The sequence below is a fragment of the Rhineura floridana genome, chromosome 5 (genome assembly GCF_030035675.1).
Source record: "Rhineura floridana isolate rRhiFlo1 chromosome 5, rRhiFlo1.hap2, whole genome shotgun sequence".
Lineage (NCBI taxonomy): Eukaryota > Metazoa > Chordata > Lepidosauria > Squamata > Rhineuridae > Rhineura > Rhineura floridana.
Genome location: NC_084484.1, coordinates 52,017,044 through 52,043,685, shown reverse-complemented (window position 1 = coordinate 52,043,685; position 26,642 = coordinate 52,017,044). Strand labels below are relative to the sequence as shown.

The following is a 26,642-nucleotide window of genomic DNA, read 5'->3' as shown; positions in this document are numbered from 1 at the left end:
GCATGGTAGAAACCTGACCATGCTGAAACATCAACCATGCTACTAGATTCATGGAAGAATCAGCTCTTTGTTAATGCACTCTGAGATGTTGTATATTTACTTTCTAAGGATACAGACTAGGTATCAATCTGCTGATGCATTTGTGTTAGGTTTACACTGAGATTGAGCAGGCAGGCTATAAGGAATCAAACCATAGCCATTAAGTCCAAATGTAGCCTGCATGGTAGGACTGTTCGCACAGCAGCCCTCCATTTCCTACCATCACAAACCAACTTTTGCAGACCACAGTCATGCAGAGAAACAAAATGCCTTTGGAACAAACAAGTGTTGGTAACCCAAGCAGGTGGGACAAGCCATGGCAGCCTTTGTCAGCCTGGTACCATCAAGATGTTTTGGACTACCATTCCTATCAGGCCCAGCATGCTTGTGCTGGCTGGGGCTGATAGGAGTTACAGTTCAAAACATGTTGAGGGCACCAGGTTGATGAAGGCTGAGCTACAGGTCATAGGGGAAGACACCCAATCCTCCAAAATCCTTCCTAACCTCAAATTTGATATTAATAAGATCCCCAGGCCTGAGACCATTCAAAGTGAGCATATCCATGGGGCTTTCTAGATGAAAAATGTTTTAGAGTGCTGGTTAGCCCTACATCCCATCTTTAGTTACGGGATCCTTGATGGTCCCCAGAGGAAGGTACAGGGGAACCTAAGATCACACAGAATGGGGAAAAAAACCCTTTTTAATCAGAATAGTGTTGTAATAATGCGCCGTGGTTCAGTGGTAGAGAATCTGCTTTCAATGCAGAAGGTTGAGAGAGACCCCAGGTCTGAAATCCTGGAGAGCTGCTGCTGCTGAGTTTCCCGCATTTGGGGAAATTGCAGTGGTCAGCACACCCAGAGTGCAATGGATGAGCCTCACCCTAGGAAAACCACCTTAATGATCATGGTATCTCCCCTGCCAGGTAAGAGCTGCTGCCAGTTAGACCAATGGTCTGACTCAATATAAGGCAGCTTCATATGTTCCTATATGTGGCTGGAATTCCCCCCAGTTTGGCTGCCTAAACCTCATTGACATCATTGGAATTTAAGCTGCTTTACCGTGCACAGGATTCCAGCCTTTGGCTGCAAATCTAGCACAGTGTTATGGCTGCAGCCCTATACATATTTCCCAGGGATTGAAGTCCCACTGAACTCATTGGAGCTTACATCTGAGTAGACATGTATAGGATTGCACTGTAAGTGTGCTTAAGTCCACTGAAACCAGTAACCTTGCTCATTATGCTGTAAGTGAGATGAAATCTAACAAAACGGGGGGAGGGGGGAGTTTAGACTAGATATAATCCTGGAAGGAAATGTTTTTTGGAAGTTGTGAAAATAGGACAGACGATGCCTGTTTGTTTCCCTTAGTCAAATTATGCCTTGAGCTGGCCTCTATTAGCTGTTAGTAGTAAGTTGGAAAGTCTGCCGCTTGTAATGGGTCTGTCGCTTTTGCTTTTAACTGGTGCCTTGGACCTGTTGACAAGAAATATGAGAGGATTTACATGATTGGGTCATGAGCACACAAGCTTTCTATCTCCTGCAGGCAGATAAATTTGTGGCTTTATTTCAAGGAGGTGGCCTTGGAACAAGCAAGCTGCCTTCGTTGTGGGTTCTGCTTAAACTTTAGCAGTAATTAAGGAGATTCTCCTTTCACCATTGCACAGACAGAGCAGACCTTCTGCATGCATACTCTGTCATAAGCATTTAAGCATTTGGCAAACCCCAAATACCCTTTCCTCACTCTCACACTCTCTTTTGGCGAAGCACTGAACAAACTATGCATATCAGAGAGTGCTGCAAATGATAATGACGTAATAAATCAGCAATAAAGAAAATATATTAATTTACTTTCTGAAGAATAGTGCATGATCCCCATAACGTTTAAGTACCTTTAAATCTCATTGACTTCAACGGCAGGAGCGGGATGGGGTGTAAGTTAAGTATGTGCTTAACTATATATTAAAGAGAGGCTAACTCTGCCTATATTCAATTTATTATTATTGTTGTTGTTGTTGTTATTGTTATTAATTGCTTACTCACTTATTTACTTACTTACTTAATTAATTAAATTTATATCCCACCCTTCCTCCCAAAGGGAGCCGATTGGCTTGCATGCAAAAGTCACAAGATTGCAAGATATACTCCAAAAAGGACTGAGCAAAAAGTTCTGTTCTATGGCTTTGCTCTCCTACCCCTGAGCCCTAGATATTTCCTTAGGGCTTATGAGCTATAGAAATGAAGTCAAAGGAGCTCATGCCAGAAAACTTTCAGATCTTTCAAGTAAATGGGGAAGGAGACACTTTTCCTCCCGGGACGATGACAATAAAGGGATGATGACAATACATTCAACAGGATCTAACAACAACGACGCAAAGGCATCAGTTTGCATGTAGGCACAAGGGGAAGAGAAACCAGTCCCCACGAGTTACTGACCAAGTCAGGGTAGCAGCGAACAGGAGGCTGCGAAGAGAGACGTGGACAGAGGAAACTGACAAGACAAGGGGAGAAACTTATACGGCAGCCTCCGCACGGCTCACGGGATGGGCTGCAAGGGTGATGCAATTGCGGATTGCTGGAGGCTCCACTCTTCTCCCTCTGTCGAGCTGGACAGCTAGGCATCCGCAAGTGGAAACCTCTCTCGGCCCTGGAAAGCCCAGCAGCAGCAGCTACAGCTACAGCTGAGGCCAAGTGCGGGGGCAACTTCCCCGCTTCCCAGTGCCTTGGGGCGACTCTGCACAGACTTTTACTTAATCCTTGTTTCCATTTTATAGCTCTAGAAAAGTGAGAGTCAGGCAAAACCACCCATGTTCATGTGAAATAAGGGGGGGGACTTACTGGCTTCTGAGTTCTTAAACACTGTGTTCACTTTTGATGGTGTTAACAATAGTTTCTCTGTGCACATTTTAAGCAAATCTAGAGCTTTACACTGTCACTAAAGATAAAATACATTAAAGATAATGTGGAAAGCTCTCTCCAGGGAGGCCTGCTGAGTAGCAACACAGATATCTTTTTAATTACTGGGTGAAGATTTTTTTCTTCTCCCAGGCACTTGTTTGCTCATTTTCCTGCTGCAGTTGTTGACATTTTATCTGGGTAACCTTCTGTAGCCAAGCTATGATTGGTGGTGGGGTTGCTGCATCTGATAAAATAACTATATATAAAATGTTAAGTTTCACACTCTATATTCCATACTGTATCACTATTGTAGCTGCTTTGAGTGACTAATAAATATAAATTATTATAATCCCATCTGCATGAAGTGAAACTGCATTCAGCAGCCTGAATCAGAGCAATCCTAACCCCACAAACCTGGGAGTAACCCCAATGAATTCAGTGGGACTTACTTTTGAGTAGCCAGATTAGGATTACACTGTAAAATAGCAGTTAGGTCCCTATGGCAAATCATCAGTTGTGCTCCTCAACTAGCATTCTTAAGCCATAGAATGCCACTTTGTAAAGCTAGCCCATATGAAACATAAACCTTAAAGAACTGTGAAAATAGCTCTCTGCATGTAACTGGGTTTCTAAAAGAAACCCCACAGAAGAACTGAGTAGAGGCAATTTCCCTCACTGTTCTGCACAGCCAATATTAGTAAAGTTTGGACACATTTAGGCTTGGTCTGGGTTTTTTTTGTAGTCACCATACAAATGCAATACAAAATGTTAATCTTATCAAATTGTATTGTAAAGTAATAAAAATATAAATACCTTCATTATTACCACTGAAAGTGTAAGAAACAGTAAGACTGTGAATTCATATATTACAAATATAGGAAAAACATGAAGGCCTGCAAGAGAAAAAGAAGCATATAACCTCTATTGTAACTTTTTCTAAATGTATATAGTTTATATTTATTTATAACACAGTGATGAAATACGGACAGGAATATTTTATATACCTTGTTAAATGAAAGCATGCCATATTAAAGAATAATATTTCAGATATTTTCAATTTACCCACATTATTACAGAAGCTGGGAGGTACAAGTGTATTCCCAAAATTCATGCAGAAGCACTGTCCACCAGCTGTAGTGTTCCGTTTGCTGTAGCTGCAGTTTCTAGTTTAAAGCAAATATGGGGAACCTTTGGCCCTCCAGATTTCACTAAACTACTACTCCCATCATCCGTGACAAATGGCCATACTTGCTGGGGCTGACGGAAACTGTAGTTCAGCAAAATCTGGAGGGCCAACGGTTTGCATAGTGTTGACGGTTTCTAGTTGGTTCCTGGATTGGATAAAAAAAAGTACCTTCGGTGATTTTATTTTAAACAGGTTATGTTGGTCTTCCTACAAAGTCAGATTGTATGATGCCACCAAATTTCCCATTTGTACTGTTTGTCTCCCGCTCATTCAGGCCCTTTTTCCACGAGAGCTTTAGTAGGAAAGAAGTTTTATTAAAATATTTTACAGTACTAGGTGACTCTAGGGCTCTCCTATTTATTATTTGCCAAGTTATTTTTCAAGGTACCAGTGCAGCATTTTGATTTTATGATGAGTTTATTGTTATTTATTTTATGTATGGCTTGTTTTAATGTATGCTGCTTAGAAATGCAAATGATTTAGTATATAAATGTGTTTTAAATAAATAAAAATAAGTAACATTTTAATCAAATATGTAACTGCCAAAGAGAGCAAAGAGCTGAGGTCACACTGGAAGATGTCATCACTTCCCACCAGTCTTAATTTTTTTAAAACAAATTATAAACATACACTCTAATATTCATTGATGTAATAAGAACTTTCGAAACTGAGTGCCAAATTGCAGTGTTGTACCTTTATTATCAATTTCAGATCACCTAAATACCTCCCACATATGACATCTCCAATGGTGTTTTTCACTGCAAAAAGAGAAAAGTTGATATTCAATTAAGTCATAGTCAGAGTAAACCCATTAAAATCAATGACCTTGTTATTTATTTAATAGCCTTATCTACTGATTTTAACGTGCCGACTCCAAATATAACTGAGTTGGATATCATCTTACAACAAGAAATCTTCCTTAAAGAAAGATGTGCTGACTGAGAAACACATTCAGGAGTCCAAACTGTGATCAACACACTTTCTTCAAAGATGCCTTCAAAGGATACATGACTTTCAAATATATTAACTTCAGAATTATTTCCCCAGATACTTGAGACAGTGAGTAGACAAAGAAAAGGAGACAAAACAAAAGCTACAACATCTATCTACATGACACTAGTCCTAGCTCATTGAAAAATTAGGTTGCACTGAGCTCAGTAGAGCTTATTGCCAAAGAGACTGATAATTTTCAGACATTTTGAAACCATCAAAAAATGTTTTTTCCCCCAGAAAAAAAGATTTTTTGGGGAAAATATGCAGTATGTATTTTTTACGCACACTTTTACAGACTGAAAGTCAATTTGTAACAGCTACAAGGTACCGAGCTGTAAGGAACCTAGTATCTCTTTGGTTTTGCCAGTTTATAAAAAGCAGGCAAAAACAACAGAAACAGAAGAAACCATCAACATATTTACTTATTTATTACATTTGTACCTCACTCTTCCTCTCAAAGGGGCCTAAGGTAGCAGACACACAAATAAAACATCTAAAAATATATTTTAAAAAGTTAAACAAAGGAATTGTGTTTTCTGCAAATTATTATATCTCCTCCAGCATCAAGAAGACAGAAAGATTCACCAACACAAGCAAAGAAGGCCCTGAATCCTTCTTCCTTCCTTTGTGTCAATGGCAGTGCCTCCTAGAGGCAGAAATGCATCTTGCTCTTGTATTTGAGAGTTGTACTCTCAGTGTACAACTCAGGACTTGCTTGTCCTCAGTGTGCAGAAATTGTAACAATCCAATACTGTACAAAGCCTTACTTTAAAGTCTTCCTGTTACTTGGCTTTTGAAATCATTTAGGGGAGAAAATATATGAACACCTTGTCCTATACATTTTATTCAATATTCTAAAAGAAAATATTACATAATCTAAAATTTTTCAAAATAGCAAAAAAGCTTCAGGAAAAAAGCTGAAAAGAAAATTTCCCCCCTGAATTTTTCCAGTTTCTTCCTGGGCCTTCATATCTCTTCTCCAAAGTATACAGGACTGCTGTTAAACTGCTTCTTAAGGTTAGAAATAATATCTATTATCTCAATTGTTTTTACATGCCTTTTTCATGACTGAAATACTGCTAAATCTACTTACTTCCTCAGGACAATTAAGTTTTTTTTTAAAAAAAATAAGCATATTTTGGTCTAAATAAAGCAAATTTTCTAACCTTTTGCAAACATTTTTGTGTGCTTGAAGTTACATTATAAAAATGTATAGTTTTGTTCATCTATCATAACTAATAATCTATCATAACTAATATTACATCGCTAACATTCTGTTATTAATTTATGTTACACTGTCCAGAACATATTTTCTTAGATTGCAGCTTCTGTTTCAAAGTGTCTTATTTTGGCTAGTGGCCCAGTTGCGACCCTATCTGGACAGGGATAGCCTGACTTCTGTTGTCTATGCTCTGGTAACCTCTGGCCTCCGTGCTTACAGCCCTTCCACTTAAACTCTTGAGACCCTGTCTCACATTCGGGAGGTCCTCTTTGGGGCTTTGTCTACTGAACCCCTTGCTCCTGCTTCTGCACAGTCCCCTTCCACCAACCTAAAGACTGCAGCAGCTACAGTGCCTGCCACAAATTGAGAGACCCGACAGGCTCCATCAGATTCCAGGGCTACCAGGTCTTCTTGCCTGGTTCATAACTTGCTGCAGAGAGTTTGTAGGAGGTTTATCAGAGGATGAGGACGAGCAATCTCTGGATCCCTTTGCAGCTTCTAGGGGCCGCCTAGCTAATGTACCACTCAGAGACTCCTTGGACCCATTTGTGGACCCTGAGTGCGATGGTGAGGAGTGGAGTGCAGGCTCAGGGTTGGAGGAACCCTCCTCTTCTACAAATTCTACTTCACACTGGCTGTTTCACGTGGACCATTTTTTGTCCCTCCTTTGTAAGTCTCTGGTGGCGTTGGATCTCAACTCCCCATCATCATATCCATCAATGGCTCCTTCAGAAGGGGCTTCCATTCTGAAGGCTCTCAAGTCCACAGTTACAACTATCCCAGTTCCCACTCCCAGACTGAGTGGCAGCCCCCTCTCCAGACTAGGCACGTCCTGGCTTTTGCCACCCATTTCTATTAGGTGGAACCTGCTTTTATGGACCTAGTCAAAGTGCCTGGCATAGATGGTCCCATTTCTGCCTTGCTTTCTCGCTCCGTTACCCAAAGAAGGGGATGTGCAGTTCAAGGACATGTCAGAGCTATGATTACACTTTGCTCTCTGCAAGACTCACAAAGCAGCTGCCCTCAATATCAGGGCATCTTGTGTGGCATCTATTTTTTCATGGGCGTCATTGGTTTGGCTAAATGACTTGTTGGATCCTCCACCTCAGGATCTCAACAGAGACCCCAATAGGCTCAATACAACAATCCTCAAGTTCCACAGGGTGGCAGCTTTGTTTGTGGATGCCACTTTGGATGCAGTTCAGTTCTCTACTCGGTCCATTGCTGCACAGATTGTTGCCAGATGCACATTGTGGCTGCATCACTGGAACACTGATTTGCGAGCACACGTCAATCTGTCTACCACCCCATAAGCAGAGCTGAAACTTTTCAGGGAGCAGGCCCTTCAGGAAGTCCTTGTCAACCCAAAGGAAAAGCGCAAGCCCTTCTTGGCTACTCTGCACCAGGATAAGTAACGCCCTTTTCACCGCTATACCCCCTACCATTCATCTTTCAGCCTTTTCATTCCCATCGTTCATCAGGGAGAGGATGCAACTGCAAGTCCACTCAGCACACCTGGTCCCCAAACTGCTTTTCCAGAAAACCAATTCCAAATTCTCCCCTGCTTCCTCAGATCCCAAGAGCAACACGTCTCAACAACTGTCCTGCTGGTACTGACGCCGATCTTCCTTCAGTGGGGGGTCACCTCCTACTGTTTTCTCAGAGCTGGTCTCATATAACTACAGACCGGTCATGTTGGAAACCATTCAGGAGGACTACGCAATAGAATTGGAAAGTGTCCCACCAAACCATTTCATGCCTTCTCTCCCATTCCCAGCTGTCTCCAGAAATGGCAGGCGCTGGCAGAGGCCATTCAAAATCTCCTCTTCATTCAGGCCATGGAAGAAGTGCCTTCCAAAGAATTATTCTCAGATGTCTACTCCATTTTCTTCATCATGCTCAAAGGCAACAAAATGTGGAGAGCCATCCTAGATTTGAAATTCCTGAACCAGTTCATCCGCTATCAAAAGTTCAGGATGGAGTCCCTCTAGTCTATCAGGGAGGCCCTGTGGCTCCCTGACTTCCACAGATCTCAAGGAGGTCTACCTGCATATTGCAAATCATCCATAGCACAGGAGATATCTCCACTTCTCCTATGGATACCATCACTATCAATACCATATCAATACCACTATCAATACCACCATTTGGCCTTTTCTCAGCTTCTCAAGTTTTCACGAAGGCGATGGTTGCCCTGGGAGCTTATCTTTGCCCTTATCTCAACAATCTGCTAATCTGGTTGGAGAGCTTTTCTCAAGCAGAGCAGGATGTTAGTCTCACCCTGCAGGTGTTGGTATCCCATGGTTTTCTGATCAACAGTCCCCAAAGTTGCCTGGTCCTCACACAACGGCTCCAACATCTTGAGGCAGTCCTCAATGTACATGTGGCCATAATCCTACTGTTGCCAGAGAGGGTGGAGAATCTGCAGGAGGCCACGAGGACCCTACTCTTCTCGGACTTTGCAGATCTCATGTTCTTGGCAAAGGCTCTGAGTCTTTTCATTTTTATGATACAGACTGTCCCATAGGCATGTCATCATTCCTGCTCCCTTATCAGCAGGACATTGTGGCCTCCAGGCACCACAAACTATGCATTCCCAGATGCCTGAGATGCTCATTCAAATGGTGGATGGTGTTCACCAATCTTCAGAAGGGCCTTCCCTTCCGGGATCCTCCACACACTGCGGTTACCACAGATGACAGCCTCTCAGGATGGGGAGTGCATTGCCTCTCCACGGTTATTCAGGGTCAATGGTCACCAGGAGAGATGTGTCACAGAATCAACTGGCTAAAACTCAGGGCAGCCAGATTAGCCATCCAGTATTTTGCCCCGATACTCCACATTCGCCACATACTCCTTTGCACAGATGTTTATATGAAGGCCCATATCAACAGACATGGGGGGGACGCGTACACACAATCTCCAGCACAAAGCCACCTTGTTTTTCTCTTGGGTATAACTTCACATAGATTCAAAGTCAGCCAAGCACCTAAGCGGGGACATCAACCTCACAGCAGACTGGCTGAGTCATCAGCGTATTCAGGCGGGAGAGTGGATACTTCACCTTGAAGTGTTCGTCCTTGTCCAGGACTGGTTCGGAATACTGTACTTGGACCTCTTTGCGTTTTCGGTCAATCAACAGCTTCCCTGGTTGTTTGCCCGTTATCTGTCGAGTCACACAGAGGCAATAGATGTTCTATTAGCCAGTTAGCCCCTGGAGCTACTTTATGCCTTTCCTCCAATACCTCTGATAGCGGGCAGTCTGAGGAAGTTGAGGGAGGAGTACGTAGAAATAGTTCTGATAGCTCCATTTTGGCCACACCATCCATGGTTCTCAGAGCTGCTTTGCCTCTCATCCAAAGTCATCCGTCTCAACCAGATCTCTTGACACAGAGACCAATTTACCATCCGGATCCAGCCTGGCTGAAGTGGTGTATTTAAAGCAATATCTACTGTCTTAGCTTCATGTTGTCCCTCCACAAGGCAAATCTACAGATTTACATGGCACAGATTCATTACCTGGAGTCTTCAAAGGAATATCCATCCAACCAAGGCCTCAGTTTCTGACATACTCAGTTTTCTGCAGGATGGACTCTGCCTGGGCTTGAAGGTCAACACCCTGTGGCATCAAGTGTCAGCCTTATCAGTGCTGTCTCTGCGTTCCCTGAGGAGAAGTAATTCTCATCCATTGTTCAAGCATTTTCTAAGAGGGCCTGTGACACTCTGCTCACCCACAGTCCACAGATACCCCTCCTGGAGTCTTCAAACAGTTCTGACTGCGCTTCAGAAACCGCCGTTTGAACCACTTCACACCGTTCCTCTTCACCACTTGTCCTTCAGAACACTGAACACTGCTGAAGATCTGCAGGGCTGCCGCTTGGTCCTTGCCCAATACATTTATAACTCCCTATAAAATGGATACCTATGCCTCGGCTGAAACTGCCTTTGGTCAACGTGTTCTGCAGCACGTGGTTATGATTTGAGTCACCTGAGCCACGTTACCCCCCATGGTTTGGGTTTGGACTGCTTGGGTACATCCCACTTGATGGACTATCATCCAGGGAAAAGGGAACCTGAAATAAATTTCTCCTGGATGGTAGTCCATCAAGGCCTACCCTATTTAACGTGGCTTGACGTTTGTTTTTTGGAGTTGTTAGCTTTCACTACAGATGTTTTTCTGATTATTTCTGGGGTATTCATTTGAACCATTCTAGTAAAGCATGCATACGTTTGTTCTCTATGGAACTGTTTTCCATGAGGTTTGTTACATTTGATTGAACTGTTCTTTGTTGTCTCAAGTGTCTTTTGTTATGTATCAGGGGAGTAGGTCTTCCATTATTTGGTACTTATCTGATGTCTTTTCTTCGTCAGAGTCTTTCTTTAGGTATTTTATTCTTTGACGTCACGAAAGGACTGGGAAGGTCACATAATTGAGGTGACCTACTCCTCGCAATTCTGCTGCATTTCCTGCCTATGGATGCTAGGTGGTGCCGTGTACGCAGTTGATGGACTATAATCCAGAAGAAATTTATTTCAGATAAGGACTAAAGTCCCTTTCAGTGGTGCACCCCCCGCCCTGCTTATGGAATTCTCTCCCCAGGGAGGCATGCCTAGCACCAGCATAATTTTTCTTTAGGTGCCAGCCAAACCATTCCTATTCTCCCAGGCATTCAAGCTGTTAATTTTTTGAGAGTTTCTGACATTGTAGCCTCTTTTAGGGGGTGGGTTGTTCTACATTCTTATCATTGTATTGTGTTTTTTAGCTTTTTAACTGTTAGTTTTATATTGGTGTTAATGTTTTTATTACTGTATGTGGCTTTGGGTTCATTTTTATGAAGAAAAGCTACTAACAAATTTAATAAATAAATAAAATTTCCAAGAAAAAGTGCTTAGGGATTGCCGCTTTAGAGAATGCTAGAAACTGTAACCTAAAATTAGCTGATTAGTTTGGGTGAGTTCCCTGTGGTCTCTGCCCTTTCCTTCAAACATCCACATGCTTCACCCACCTTCTGTAAGGTCCCAGTTTCTTAGTCCATTTCTTCAGCCATCTTGTCCCCAGATACCATGTTCCCTTAATTCCCATAACTATTGTAACTTATTTCCAGGCCTAGGGTCTATATGATGTTTCACTCCCAGTCAAAATGACAACTTCCCCTTCCCTCAGAGAATCTTGATTCCAAGCATTCGGTGTGGGACAGAAAGAGCTACTTAGGCTCTCACAAGAAATTTGTTTCAATACAGTGATATGCTTAATCCTTTTTATTTTAAAAGCAATTCCATATACCATACCACAAACTGCTTGAAAGACATTTAATTTCAAAAGCAGTTTGTATCATGGTGGTTGCAGATAAAAAATAAGCCTAATGGCTTTTGGGGACCATGGAATAATTCCACAGTCCTTTGTATTCTAGTCCAGTAATTTTTTTACCTGAACAATTAAAATATTTATGAACATTCTGTACCTTGACACCACTTCACCAATTGCTGCCAAGAAACTACACAGTCACAAGCACAATTTAGATTTCTCCAAGTTCTTACAAATGTACATTCTTTGCCCTTTGGCTGCTAAGCTACTAAAAATAATTTATATTTTTTAAAAAGAAGTTACCTATAGATGTAAAGAATATGATGGCAAGAAAGTCACGTATTGGTTCAATACAGGACATAATTTCTTCAGTAATCATATGACCCTGAGAAGATATAAGTGCTCCTGCTAAAAAACATCCCAATTCCATTGAAATGTCCAATAACTCTGTGATCTGTAAGGATGAGGGGAGGAGATTTATTACTCTCATGTGCTAATTTATTGTCATTAACTGCTTTGCTTAAAAATGAAAGATTGCATTCAAATCTCATATAACACCATACAATGAAAACATTATTGGAATTTCAATAATTGAAGTTGTATGAAAAAAGCAATTTTTAGAACTTCAGATACTTTAATTTTTTGTGAATTATGGAATGATTCTCCGTTTACCATCTTTGAGCTTAAAGATACTTGCTCTGTAGTAAATCCACTTGAAATCCAAACTAACCATACTGGCTTCTTTCATTAAATAAAAACAAAGAAAACTGTTACCACATCAGTGCATTTAAGATTGAAATGCAAGGGACTTAGCTGCAACTGTCCAAGCACACATAACATCTCTTGATTTTTTCCTGTATGAATTTTGCAGACTAGTTATGCCATAACTGTTACTATTGCATTCAGTAAGATGCCTTAACACCAACATCTTTGCTTTTACAAAGTTGTTTTATATTACAGAAGGGTACTGTGCATATCTGCAGCCAAGGACATAGGAGTCTTCTTGCACTTAAAAGACTAAGGCTGCATTCCAATACCTGTCTACTCAGAAGTAAGCTCCATTGGGTTCAATGGGACTTACTCCCAGGTAAGTGTGTACTGGATTGCAGCCTTAGTTATTGTGGCATAAGCTTTCATGAGCCAGAGTGCACTTTGTCAGATACGTTATATATATACACCTTTTAATCAATGCAAGTCAAATAACTAAAGAGTACAAATGAATACAAGATCCAGTACTAAGTATTTGCTTAGATTATGTACCTTGATATGTCACTTCACCATTCATCCCTTCATTTTACCTTGCTGAATTGGAGGATGGGCCTACCTGGAATCAATTCCCCTCCCACTCTGCAGTTACCATGGGTTTGTAGCAATACTAGGAAGAAAAAGAGGTCACAGAAACCTAAACAATAAACATGTTGAAATACTCCAGTTGCTCAGCCAGCAGCAGTGAAGGTTTCTCCATTCAGGCAAATGGGGCACTGGACCACCAATCTCAGTCTGCCTTCAGCCAGTCCTACCTGCCTGCCTTCTTATAATCAGTCCATGCACAGCTTATCAACTTTCTCCTCAATGACTGTGCTGCTCTTGTAGAACTCAGCAGAGACAAAACTAGAAATAGTTGGTTCTGCCTATCACTGGCTCTGGCTCTGTTTACTATTGGCCTGACTGCCTCCCGCCCAACCTGTCCCAATGGACACCAGCAGGTTTTACATATTTCATCATCTATCAGCACTGATCAATGCTCATCAGTTAAAAAACTGACATAACTTACCAGATACATTGATAGTTGAAGTCACCAGAATGGATCGAAGTTATATGAATTTTGTTTCATAAGCTGTACTTTGAGCCCTTTGAGTCTAAAGATAGATCGCAGATGGGAGCGGGCCATACCCATGCTGACTGGGTCCTGCATTTATTAGCATTTTGCATAGTCACTTGATACATTAACTGCTTTGCTTGGACTTTTGCCTCATTTTGTATGAAAATGAATTCTGATACAAAACTAAGTCCAGTGCCATCTAGTGACTAAAATATATAACAAAACTATCCACTCAAGATGGATTGTCTCCATCTAGCCCTTTAATTTTCATCCCAGGAATTGAATAAAGAAACTGTAACTGACAATAGCTTATGCCACAATACTGTTTTTTTGCAATGCATATATTTACAAAAACTATGAACAAAACCATCTTGAAATACACATACTAGTTTTATATTGCTCTTCTAAATTTCAACTAATCCACAGTCTTAAATGATATAACATTCATACTTAACAGGTCATGCAACTTCATAAACACACAATATCCATAATAGAATAAGAGTGACAGACAAAAGCTATCCAAGTCATATTTCTACAAACTACAACTCTGGGAAGACATACTAAGCACCCATTTAAAATGAGCACAGAGTGAGGATGAAACCCAATTAAAATGTATTTAATCAAACAGTTTTAGTCAATTAATTCATATATCCATTAAATTTGGAGATAGGTTAAAAACAATGTTTCTGAAGCAAGAGGCATAATTTGTTTTTAGATTATGCATATGTTTCTCTGTGTGAGAGAATGCCTCTTTAAATATTTTAATGCCGCCCTGGTCTCCTGCTGAGAGGAAGGGCTTTTTCAGTTGTGGCCCCCACCCTGTGGAACTGCCTCCTAAATGATCTCCACCATACCCCTTCCATGATGAGTTTCCACCAGGCCTTGAAGACCTGGCTCTTCAGGCAGGCGTTTGGGGTTGGCTAGATTTTATCTTCATTGTTTTTAGATTTTTAACGTCTAGGTATTGTATGCCTATTTTGTACATCGCCCAGAGTGGCTGGACAGCCAGCCAGATGGGTGACTAATAAATTCAATAAATAATAATAATAAATCAAACAATAAATAAATAAATAAAACGCTTGCCGTTTGCAGTTTTTATAAGTGGTTGCATGAATATTTTTTTTAATCAGCTGCCCAATTAATTAGGGTCATTTTTTCATTAAGAATTTTTTTAAAAAAAAATTAATCTAACTAGTTAATTAATTAAATATTGCCAAAGGCCACCAATATGGGTGGAACTTTGACTATACAGCTAAGGAAATTTTAAGCTGGGACCATGTATAAGAAGGGTGTTCTAGCATTTTTTTTGAGGAATCAGCTTTCTGACTTCAACTGATCATTAAAAAGTACAATTGTTGAGGGTTAATATTTATTTAAAGCCTATAAACCTATAAAGGTTATTAAATGTGTTGATATCCAATTAGAAATCATTTACATACCAAGTAAGAGAACCTAGTTTTTTATTCATCTACGAAGCCAACTTCTATGGCTGAACTTTACATTTCCCCAGCAATTATTTTCAAACTAAATGTATTACTATATCAAATGCAAGTTAAAAAAATATAAATATTTGGAAAGATTACCATTAACATAAGAAACATAAAAGCAGATATTCCAAGAACAAGGATTTCTTTATTTCCTTTGCTTTCTGTATGCAATTTGCGGTAGTATGGTCCTATTAGATAAGTCTTTAAAACAAGACATAAAAGCAAGACAGCAGCCAGAGAAAAGAGAATTTGTCCGATCAGCATCAGTATCCTCAGTATTTCCTTGATAATGCTAGAAGAGGGAAAAGAAGTCAGATTTAGCCTCATCATTCTTAAAGCTCTCTTCAAATTGTTTTTCCTTATTGAACTAAACAAAATCCTTATTTTTCATTTACAATTTTCTACTGAAGAATAGAATCACTACCATTATAGTCTAAAAACAGAAGTGGCTAACCTGTGGCCCCTCTAGATGTTGTTGGATTACAATACTTATCATCCCTAATCACTAGCTATATTGACTGGAACTGTTAGAAGTTGGAGTCCAACAGCTTCTAGAGAGCCACTAGGTTAGCCACAACTACTCAGAGGCCAGTAACAAGCCTTAGGGAATAGTTAAGGCTCAACTTTTATTCTAGCTTATCTACTATATATTTTGGATTTTTTTGGTTAACTATGCATTTGGACACTCTTTAAGATATCATAGCCAACTTTGCATGATGGTTCCCGAGATCAGAGAGCAGTTTTTTGTCTGCGTTTGGATACAATTGGCCACAATTTTGAATCAAGATGGCAGACTGAGCCTTTCAAAATTGCACTTTTTGGGGTTTTTTAGAATTCCTGAGCAACAACGGTTATGAGGCTGCTATTATAAAGGATAATGAAGGTTGTGGTAATGATATTTAAAATATTTAAAGTCTAATTAGGTCAACATTTGAGCCATAATATAAATATTATTTTGATGTATTTAAAATTTAAGGCATAGGAATACCAGCTATAATCCAATGAAGAGCCCTATGCTTGTACAAATGATAGTGTGCACCAATTTCTTGGCCAATCACTCTTCAGCAACTTAACTATCAAACTTAAGGAAGTTCAAAGAGCAATTTGGAGGTAGAAGGGCTGGGACTAATGAAGCAAAAATTGACTAAGAAAGTCCAATATTATGTATAGTATAGCCAGGATGGATTTTTCGCAGTCCATAATGTTAAATTAAAAATACCCTCCATGCCATTCTGCTGCTTCCCATAAACTCATTTCAAAAGAAAATCTTACAAAACATACAGTCCTGAACTCAGAAACACTTGCTTAACAATCCTCTACGTTTTTATGGCGATACACACAACAGTCAGAGAGAATTGACAGCGCAAAGTGGAAAAAATCCAGACCTCTGTTACTTTTTTCTGTCAGAGTTCCCATAATGTCAGGCATGCTCAGTAAGAACCAACTGTCAGTGTTCTAGAACCCATACTCACAGCTGTTTGGCTTGGCTAATCAAGTGGCCATGCCCACGCCAGACATTTATTTCCACTTTAAACAGTCATAGCTTCCCTAAAAGAGTCCTGGGAATTATAGTTTGTGAAGGGTGCTGAGAGTTGTTAGGAGACTCCTATTCCACGCACAGAGCTCCAGTAGCCAGAATAGTTTAACAGTCAGCCCCTCTTCTGGAGATTGTAGCTCTGTGAGGGGAATAGCTCCTCTCCTAGCAACTCTCAGCACCATTCACAAACTACACTTCCCAAGATTCTTTGGGGAAAGCCATGACAGTCTAAAGTGAAATAAAGGTCTGGTGTGGAAGTGGCCAGGGACAGCTTTGGTTTAAATTTCGGTGGGAGACTACATGTGTCTGCTGTAGTATAAAAAGGTGGGGGAAAGCCTGAAAAACAATGATACTGTTCACAATGTTTTCCTTTGGGAAAGGAAAGGGGCTTCCCCTCTGCCCAATCTCCTCCCTTCCCCCCTTCCTCCCCTTCCCCCTCTGCCCAGTGCCCACCCACCCAAACTCCTCCCCTCCCTCCTATCTCCCCTTCCCCCTCTGCCCAGTGCCCACCCACCCAATCTCCTCCCCTCCCTCCTATCTCCCCTTCCCCCTCTGCCCAGTGCCCACCCACCCAATCTCCTCCCTTCCCCCATCCCCCTCCTTCCCGCCCCAAGTCAGTTTCACCTATCCTAAGCATGATTGTGGGGATGGATCTGGCAATCCCACCCCATATATATGATCTGCCTAGTAAATGTCGTAAGACGTCACCCTAAGAGTCGGAAACGACTCGCACTACAAGTGCGGGGACACCTTTACCTTTTTAAGTATGATTGTACAGGAGTAAATCCCACTGAACTCAAAAAGCATGCAAATGATCAAACCTGCCCTTCCCCTCCTCCTCCCTCCTATCCCCCCTTTTGCTCCTTCCTTCACCCCTCCCTGCCCCTCCCCATGCCCTCCCCCTCCTCTACCTACATGGTCCGTTTTACCTATTCTAAGCATGATTGCACGGGAGTAAGTCCCATTGAACTCAGTAAGTATTCAAATGATTAGACTTGCTTTCCCCCCCCTCCCCTCCCCCTCTTTCCTTCTCCTCCCCTCCCACTCCAGCCCTCCCTCCCTTCTCCTCTCCCACGGTCAGTTTCACCTATCCTAAGCATGACTGCATGAGAATAAATCCCACTAAACTCAATAAGCATGCAAACAATCAAACCTGCTCTTCCTCCTCCCCTCCCCACCCTTCCCCCGCGCTTCCTCCTTCTCCCGTCCCCATCCCACACCAGCCCTCCCTCCCCTCCTCCGCCCCCATGGTCAGTTTCCACTATCCTAATCATGACTGCATGACAGTAAATCCCACTGAACTCAAAAATCATGCAAGCCTGCCCTCTTCCTCCTCTCCCTCCCGCCTGCTCCCCTCCCCTCCCTCCCTTCTGCCCTCCCTCCCCTCCTCCTCCCCTTCCACTGCGCTTTCTCCTCCTCCCCTCCCCATGCCCCCATAGTCAGTTTCACCTATCCTAAACATGATTGCTGGGGAGTAAATCCCACTGAACTCAATAAGCATGCAAATGACCAATCCATTCTCACCAAGGTAACAGATATTTCTATCAAACTTTAAAAAGAAGGCAAATTGGGCAGCTATAATGAATGCACCAAAGGAGCAGGAGACCTGACTCCTCTCTGAGATATTGTACTGCCCTACAAATTTGTCAAAATGCAAACACAATTTGGGTTGGTCTTTCACAGTCCAATGCACTTCCTGTGTAGCTTGGAAGAATTTGGTAATATGTGCCTCTGAGGATATGGTGAGTGATGGCAACATCTGCAATCAGCTCAAATAACAAAGATGGCATGTGCTGTGCTGATCTTGTTTTAGCAGGGAGGAAACAACATTATTAAGACGGTTGATACAGTCACTTTAAATGTGTTTGATTTCCTTTGCAATTTTAGTGAAGTTTCCTACAGTATATCATTTTCTTTTGCTTCTGTTTCTGTGAATATGTGAAGTACAGCAACACTTTGCAAAATTTACACTAAAAAACTCCAAAAACAATTGTGGAATAATGGCAATAATGACTATTCTGCAAAATAGTCTCCAGTGGACATGAGAAATGTCTCAGTTTTCACAAGATAAAACAGTGGGAGGTGAAATATATTCTAGCAAATTTCTAGGTGTGCTCTACAGTGCCTTGCAAAAGTAATCAGACCCCTTCTGTATGATATTTTATTTTGAAACATTGAAACTCAAAATCAATTATTGTAAGGTGACACTGGTTTTATGTTGGGAAATGTTTATAAGAAACAAAAAAAATGAAAGATGTTGCTTGCATAAGTATTCAACCCCCACACATTAGTATTTGGTAGAGCCACCTTTCACTGCAATAAAAGCTTTAAGTCTTATGGGGTAGGCATGTACCAGCTTTGCACACAGTGTCAGAGGGATTTTGGCCCACTCTTGGATGATACGATCCAGGTCATTCAGGTTGGTTGGATGTCGCTTGTGGACAGCAATTTTCAAAGAGTGCCACAGATTCTCAATCAGACTGAGATCAGAACTTTGACTGGGCCATTGTAGGACATTCACCTTTTTGTTCCTGAGCCACTCCAATGTTGCTTTGGCCTTCTGCTTAGGATCATGGTCCTGCTGAAAAGTGAATTTCCTCTCAAGCTTCAGTTTTTTAGTAGACTGAAGCAGGTTTTCTTGCAGTTTTTCCCTGTATTTTGCTCCATCCATTTTTCCTTCAGTTTTAACAAGATGCCCAGTCCCTGCTGATGAGAAGCATCCCCACAGCATGATGCTGTCACCACCATACTTCACTGTAGGGATGGTGTGTCTTGAGGCACGGGCATTGTTAGGTTTGCGGCACACATAGTGCTTTGAGTTTTAGCCAAAAAGCTCTATCTTGGTCTCATCTGACCACAAAATCTTTTCCCACATCACAGCTGGGCACTCTCATGCTTTCTGGCAAACTCCAGATGTGCTTTCAGATGGTACTTTTTGAGTAGCGGCTTCTTTCTTGCCACCCTCCCATACAGGCCAGTGTTATGAGGAGCTCTTGATATGGTTGACTCATGCACCATTACTCCACTCCCAGCCACTCCTTCCAAGTGATTGTTGGCCTCTCTGTGGCTTCTCTCACAAGTCTCCTTGTTCAAGTGCTGAGTTTTGAGGGATGGCCTTTTCTTGGCAGTGCCTGGGTAGTGTGATGCAGCTTCCGCTTCCTGATTATTGATCCAACTGGGCTCACTGGGCTACCAGAACACTTGGCTGTTAGTTTGTACCCTTTTTCTAATCCATGCATACAATTACATTATCTCTCACTTGTGTAGAATGTCTTCATTTTCCTTCAGATCCACAGCCTGACCAATGATCCTTCAATAGTGCTGTTTTTATCCTGATAATGTGACAGCAACTTTAATGGTTCACAGGTGGAGGCCAATGGTAAGGTAATTGTGTCCTCAACAGGGCAATTTCTTTCATCTGTGTAAACTAGGAGCTTCCACAGCACAGGGATCAAATACTTATGCAAGCAACATGTTTCAGGTTTTTACGTTTCTTACAAACATTTCCCAACATAAAATCAATGTCACCTTACGATAACTGGTTTTGAATTTCAGTGTTTCAAAATAAAATATCATACAGAATGAAATTACAATGTACCATCTGTAATTCAGTAATATGAGAGCATTGGTCAGGGGTCTGATTACTTTTGCAAGGCACTGTATGTTTTTAATTGACCATGCCCACCTTTCCTTAAGTGAAGTGGTTTAAGCATAGCAGGCTGAAAACATGCATCTTGGGCAGACCAAGTTTGTTTTTTCCAATAGCTAGATTCATTGCTTAAGTAGTTACATATTGTAATCAGTCTGATTTTACATCAAACTGCAGTTTCAGATTCCACTGTTAATACACCCAAAATTGAAATATAACACAACCTCCTGTTTGAAACACAAAAGGCTGTCTTCACCATCATATGACAATGACCAATAAAAAGGCTTTGAAATTAATAAAAATAAATTTGACAGAGATTTCTAGGTTTCTGAAAGAAATATATTTTTCTAGGTTAGATTCTCTGCAGAAACAGTAGTAACACAGAAAAGAAGCAAAGTAAGAAGAATACCAACGAACACACAAAATATAATTTTCCATCTTTGGAAATGGCAGCTGTTGCCACCACTCAACATATGCTCAGAGGCACATGTTATCAAATTCTTCCAAGCTACACAGGAAGTGGATGGAACTGTGAAAGACCAACCCAAATTGTGTTTGCATTTTGACAAGTTTGTAGGGCAGTACAATATCTCAGAGAGATCAGGTCTCCTGCTCCCCGGTGCATTCACTATAGCTGCCCAATTTCCCTGCTTATTAAAGTTTGATAGAAATATCCGTTGGCTATAGGTATGTTCCTAAACTGCAAGGTTTTTTGCCTTAGTGAATATTTATGCTCACAATACAGTGGCACCTCTGAATTGCAACAAATGGAATGCTTGTAGAATGCTGTCCCCGAGGGAGGTATGCCTGGCACCATCTTTAGCTATTGTAAGCACAAGACAAAAACCTTCCGTTTTACCCAGGCTTTTGGCCCTTAATTTGAAGTGCTTTACATATTAATGGACTCTTAATGTGGCAGGTCTTGAAACACCTGTGTTTATGTGCAGTGATCTGTTTTTAGGTTGTGCTGTGTTTGTTGTTTTAATGGGTTTATTATAATTGGTTTTATTCTTATTATTGCAAGTCACTTTAGATTAATTTGCAAGGAAAGAGACTAACAAACAACAACTAAATGCAGTAATTATGTACCATAAATATCAATATAAAATGAGTTATTAGATGTATGATAAAACACTTAGTTGCAAGTACATTTTTAAAGCTGAGAAGCATGAAGCAAAATAAACACACCATGTACACTGCCCTGAAATCCTTTGAAGAAGGGCACGATATAAATGTAATGAATAAAAAGCACACAAATGAACTGTGTTACCTAGAATGTGTGCCAACTCCAGCTTGAATAAGAGTTGGCATGACAGCTATAAACAAGCCAAGCTGTACATCCTGCATAACCAACATTGCAAGCAGCACACTGCTGTAATCAATATCTCCTGAAAGATTAAAAAAGGCAGATGTTAAATATGTCCAAGAATTACAATATTTCTAGTGTGCATTTCATTTATTGGGATTTTCAATTTGCTGAATTCAGATCATAAACCTGTTATATAATATCTATTTTGTCCAAACTCATACTTGTGAAAGCATTGCAGAATGAAAAATAAAATTAGCGTCTAAGACAGTGTATGCAAAGAAGTTCTTAATTCTATTGATGGGAAGGCATGGTTTTCAGAGTATTCAGTACTGAGTGGCAAATCAATGGCAAGGACATTCTGAGTCCTAAAATACAAGTCAATTTCCAAAGTATGGACACTGCTCCCAAAGTCTATTTTCCACTTCATTTTAATATTCCGGTATGCACAGCTATGATTCAACATACACAAATAATGGTGAAGGGCAGTACCTTCATCAATTTCCTAGTCCTTCCACTGGAGCCAACATTCAGCTCCCTGGAGGTTTGCTCTAGCCATTTTCTCCATATGTATAATACTTCTTGAAAACAGCTGACTCAAGTGAGAGAAGAGATAGAAGCACATGAATGAGAGGAGAATTCTCTTCCTTTGTCTAACATATTCCAGTCTTTCCTTTTTCCAGAACAAGAGAGATTACTGTTCCTCTTCCTGGGTCATCTGCACTTCTCCTAATTGTTATCTTCCTTTTCTCACCTCTATGGCCAGCCATTTTTAGTAGCAAAGAGAGAAAAGAGGAAGAAGGGGGACTCAAATTGCTTGCAGGCTACTGCAGGAATAATAGATAAGATTCTTCCTGCAGAGAGTAGAGGGAGCAATCTGCCACTTCAAGCAGTTCCTTGGCAAAAGTCTCTAACTAAGGACCCCATATGTATCATCGTATCTTTTTCCCACATTCTCTTCATGCTTCTTAGAAATAGTTGTGAGCATTTAACTCTCCTGAAAGTGATGTAAGAAGCATTCTTGAGCAGACATAGAAGGCACAGGCAATAAATACATGTCTGCTTCATTTTAGCCATTTGCAGTCTCTTATGATGAAAAATATATAGAGCATATTCAGACATACTTAGAGGCAATCAGTAAACATACGAACTCTAGTGAATCACACCAGAGGTCTAACTGGCCAAGCATCCAATATCCCACAGTGGCCAAACAGATACCAATGGAAAGCCTACAAGGAGAAGTGAACAATAGCCCTCTCCTACATTCACACCAGACATTTATTTCACTTTAAACAGTTTTGGCTTCCCCCAAAGAATCCTGGGAAGTAGTTTCTGCTGAGAGTAGTTAGAAGATTCCTATTCTCCTCACAGAGCTACAATTGCAAGAACTCTGGGAATTGTAACTCTGTGAAGGGAAGAGGAGTCTTCTAACAATTCTCAGCACCCTTAACAACTACACTTTGCAGGATTCTTTGGGGGAAGATGACTATTTAAAGTGGAATAAACATCTAGCGTGAATGTGGCTCTGGTGGTTCCCAAGCAACTTTTCAGAGGCATGTTGTCTTGTCTCTGAACCTGGAGGTAGCATATATTCATCACGACAGCCAGCGATAGCCTTAACCTCCACACATTTGTATAATTTCCCCTTAAAGCCATCCAAGTTGGTGGTCATCCCCACATCTTATGGCATTGAGTTCCATAGGTTAACAATGCATTGTGTAAAGAATTACACTCTTGGCTCTCCTGAATCTCCTACCATTCAGCTTCTAATATTATGAGAGGGAGAAAAAATCCTTCTCTGGCTCTCATCTGCAACAGCTATGTGCAATTTACAATGCAGTTCCACAATTAGCCCATTCTTCACTTCAGACAGATGGCAAAATACCATTGAAGATACAAAGCTAATGTATTAGCAGGAATCTATGAAGAAATCCTATCCTCAAGTTTTTATATATTCAATGGGTTATATCTAGTCTGCACTGATGCTTCTTGAAGCCTATCACTATATATACCTCTTAAATTTGCATTCCAATGTGGAGCCATAACCCTTCCTGATGATACTCAATACTAACAGAAGAAACCCACATCTCTAGCATAGAAAACATTAGGTGGTGCTGTAACTAGACATGCTATATAAGTCCCATTAGACATTAGCTGAAAAACTAGGGCTAGTGAATCTCCATTAAAAATTATGAATGGTGCTGGGCCTCATCAGGCAGGAACATTCATGGCCATCCATCCATCCATGAGTTAATCCAGCTTTCCCCACCATGGTGCCATACAACTCCTATAATTCCTCACCATTGGCTATGCTTACAAAAGTTGATGGGAGCTGTAGTCCAAAACATCTGGAGAACACCAGGTTGAGGAATGCTATCAAAAATGAGAGGCAGTTGGCAAATTCAGCTTAATTAATCAGATTCCATAACATTCATGGGTGAAGTGCTCAAGCCAGGATCCCCGTTTAAAACTATCATTATTTAACCTGAAGTTAACTGCTGGTTAAGGTACCCCTCTACAATAATCAAAAGCTCACCAATACCTTTGAAGGTCAGTTCTTTTTGCCCTTACGTATGGACTAAGTTTACATGGGAGTATTCTAACAAGTTAAGGGTGCACCTACCTTCTTTATCTCCCCGAGTACTCCCTGCAAGGAATCTGGATACCAATGGTGTGCTTGATAATGATAAACAAGTAGCAATGAAAACACTCTGTGTTGCTCTAATTTGTAGCAAGTGTCCCCACAGCAAGCCAAATGCAATCATCAGGAGGGTCATGTAACAGGGTCCTTGCAATGATATCTTCCACACCTTTGAGAATAATATTCACTTAGATTGGCATAATACCATTTCAACATTGTAACTATATTATGACTTTCAATTTTATACTAAAATTTAATGTATATGTTCAGAATATATAGGTGCTAACAGTTCTTTAAACAACCAATTTTTTTAAAAAAATCCAGTGTTTCTAAATCTATTAAGCAGTCTGAATTCCAAAAACAGTTGTTGTTTTTCCAAATATGATACAAGAGTTGTTTTGGGGTTTGCTATCATTAAAATATTATGAAGTGGGAAACCCACAACTGTTTAATACAACCCTTGTCCTCAAGGTTGTTTAACAGAAAAAAGTACTAAGATATCTGTAATTCCAAACAGAAAATAATCCTACAATACTGAGTAAATCGTGTTGTGTTCCAACTGTAAATAAGCTGTCAGTATGGCAATAATTCTTTAGTGTGCAAGCACTCCAATACAAAAATTCTTTATAGTAGTTTGATGGATTATTTCAGCTCACAAAGCAGAGTCCAGAGGCAGAACAAGATGTGGAATGACAACCCAATGCAGGGTATAGGGGCTGTGATGAACACAGCTATGATCCAGCAAAGAAGCTAGGAAAGAATTAAAAGCCAAGTGAGAGCTAGAAAGTCAGTGGATACAGTATGGAGGAGGGAGTAGCATTTGAGAAAGATGCTGAGAAGTGAAAAGAAAATGGATGTTTAGGGCATGACTGGCACCAAAGTGCCAAGGCTGCAATAAATGGGGGACAAAAACAGAGCTAGAGGCTGAAAGAAGAGAGGCTGTCACAACTACATTGTGATTGGGCAAGTCAGAATAAAGAGCGGTAAAGTGGGTGCAACAGAAACAACCCTGAATGGCAAAGTACCTCCAGAGAAGGTGCAACTCAAGAGCCTTGAAAGACTGAAAGTGGAGTCAGGCAGGTGACTAATCCACAGCTAGAGTTTGCCTGTACTTCTGTTGATTTGAATAAACCTGTAAGTTGCTAAACCCCACATCTTTCCATATCAATTTTATGGGGAACCAGGATGAAGGATATATAGAGCCATATAATACTGAACTCCTGTCCCCCTGGAAAGTCCAGACACTGTGACAAAGAAGAATAGATACTTAGATCTGGATCAAAAGAACCATGCTGAATACAGGGCTGCTAGGAGCCTCAAAATTATACCCATACTGTAATCCATTTAACATATTAAGTGCAGTTTTATGAACAGCACACCAAATGCGTACTTTAAATTAACCTAGTGCCATTTGGGTAAAAGTAAAAGATAGCCTACAAAGCTTATTTAATATTGTTTTCCAAACAATTTAATATTGCTTTTCTGTCTAGTTCTCACTGAGGTGGCAGACCTGTATTTGGCTGTATTATTTCTGACTAGGGTTTTAGTGCAGTATCCTCCCCACCATGCTAGCTCTCCGTGTGCTTTTCCATAGCCAAGAAACATTAAAATAAATACGACAAGTTAGAATAATCCGAAAGATAGTTTCTCTCTTCAGACATATATGCATTCTCATTGCAAATAACAAGTTTTAGGGAGCAATACCTTTCTTAACCTTTCTGGGGAAAACTCCAAGCCGACCAGGAACAGTGTGAAGAATACACCAAATTCTCCCAATGTCTCTACCTGCACAATTGACTGAAAAACACAAGTTTATTCAGTTGCCACAGATACGTCTTTTCCTATTGTCTCATAAAAAGTAGTCAACTGTAATTTCTCCAGAGGTAGTAACCAGAAATCCAATCATGGTATGTACATCTGTTTACATCCTACTTCCACAGTAAGTAAAATATACATATACCCCTTAATGCGTCTCCCACTCTCCAGAGCAGATATTGGGGGTGTACAGGAGCAGAGGACGGAAGAGCCCTTCTGTACAAGTGGATACCTGCTCATGCTACTTTGGATTTCACCCATACTCTCTTACCTTTATGCTGTTCAATCCCGATGGTCCCAAGAGTACTCCACAAATAATGTATCCAAACATAGTTGGTAATCCTATTGTTGTACAGAGCCATCCACAAGGCAAAGATAGCATTCCTATGGTCACAATATCCTAACAAACAAAATAAAATTTCCACTCACGTGTTATATGTGTATGCAGCATTTAACAACATGTAAAGAAAGTGAACACACTACCATCTACTGTCTGTCACTGGGCCTTTACAGGGGACACTTCATTCCTGAAACTCTATCTGGGAATTGAGTGGCATGGAGAGCAAGCCTTGGGCTCATATGCCTTCCCTTTGTTCTTACTCCAATATAATTAAGTCTCAAGTTCAATGAGTTTTACCCTTGAAAAAAGTATACGTAGAACTGCATCCTCCACATCAGACAGTTTCTTCTCATCATCTATTTCCCAGTCCCTTATAGAGTAGTAGTATAGTTTAATACGGTCACAG

The 26,642-nt window shown here is 40.7% G+C and overlaps 1 protein-coding gene and 1 pseudogene across 6 annotated transcripts in view; both read right to left on the bottom strand.

Moving 5' to 3' along the window:
* TMCO3 (transmembrane and coiled-coil domains 3) overlaps positions 1 to 26,642 on the bottom strand; it is a 42,454-nt gene that overhangs the window by 4,233 nt on the left and 11,579 nt on the right. For 5 of the 6 annotated variants that reach the window (XM_061626705.1, XM_061626702.1, XM_061626703.1 and 2 more), the window contains exons 5-11: positions 26,168 to 26,296; positions 25,786 to 25,878; positions 24,064 to 24,250; positions 21,405 to 21,522; positions 15,045 to 15,240; positions 11,943 to 12,093; positions 3,747 to 3,826 (exon numbers count right to left, since the gene is read on the bottom strand). In XM_061626705.1, the coding sequence (XP_061482689.1) occupies positions 3,747 to 3,826; positions 11,943 to 12,093; positions 15,045 to 15,240; positions 21,405 to 21,522; positions 24,064 to 24,250; positions 25,786 to 25,878; positions 26,168 to 26,296 (954 nt within the window). Of the gene's footprint in view, positions 1 to 3,746; positions 3,827 to 4,812; positions 4,878 to 11,942; positions 12,094 to 15,044; positions 15,241 to 21,404; positions 21,523 to 24,063; positions 24,251 to 25,785; positions 25,879 to 26,167; positions 26,297 to 26,642 lie in introns of all 6 variants that reach the window. The other variant, XR_009762726.1, reaches the window with a different exon arrangement.
* On the bottom strand, positions 820 to 969 carry LOC133386377 (U1 spliceosomal RNA; annotated as a pseudogene).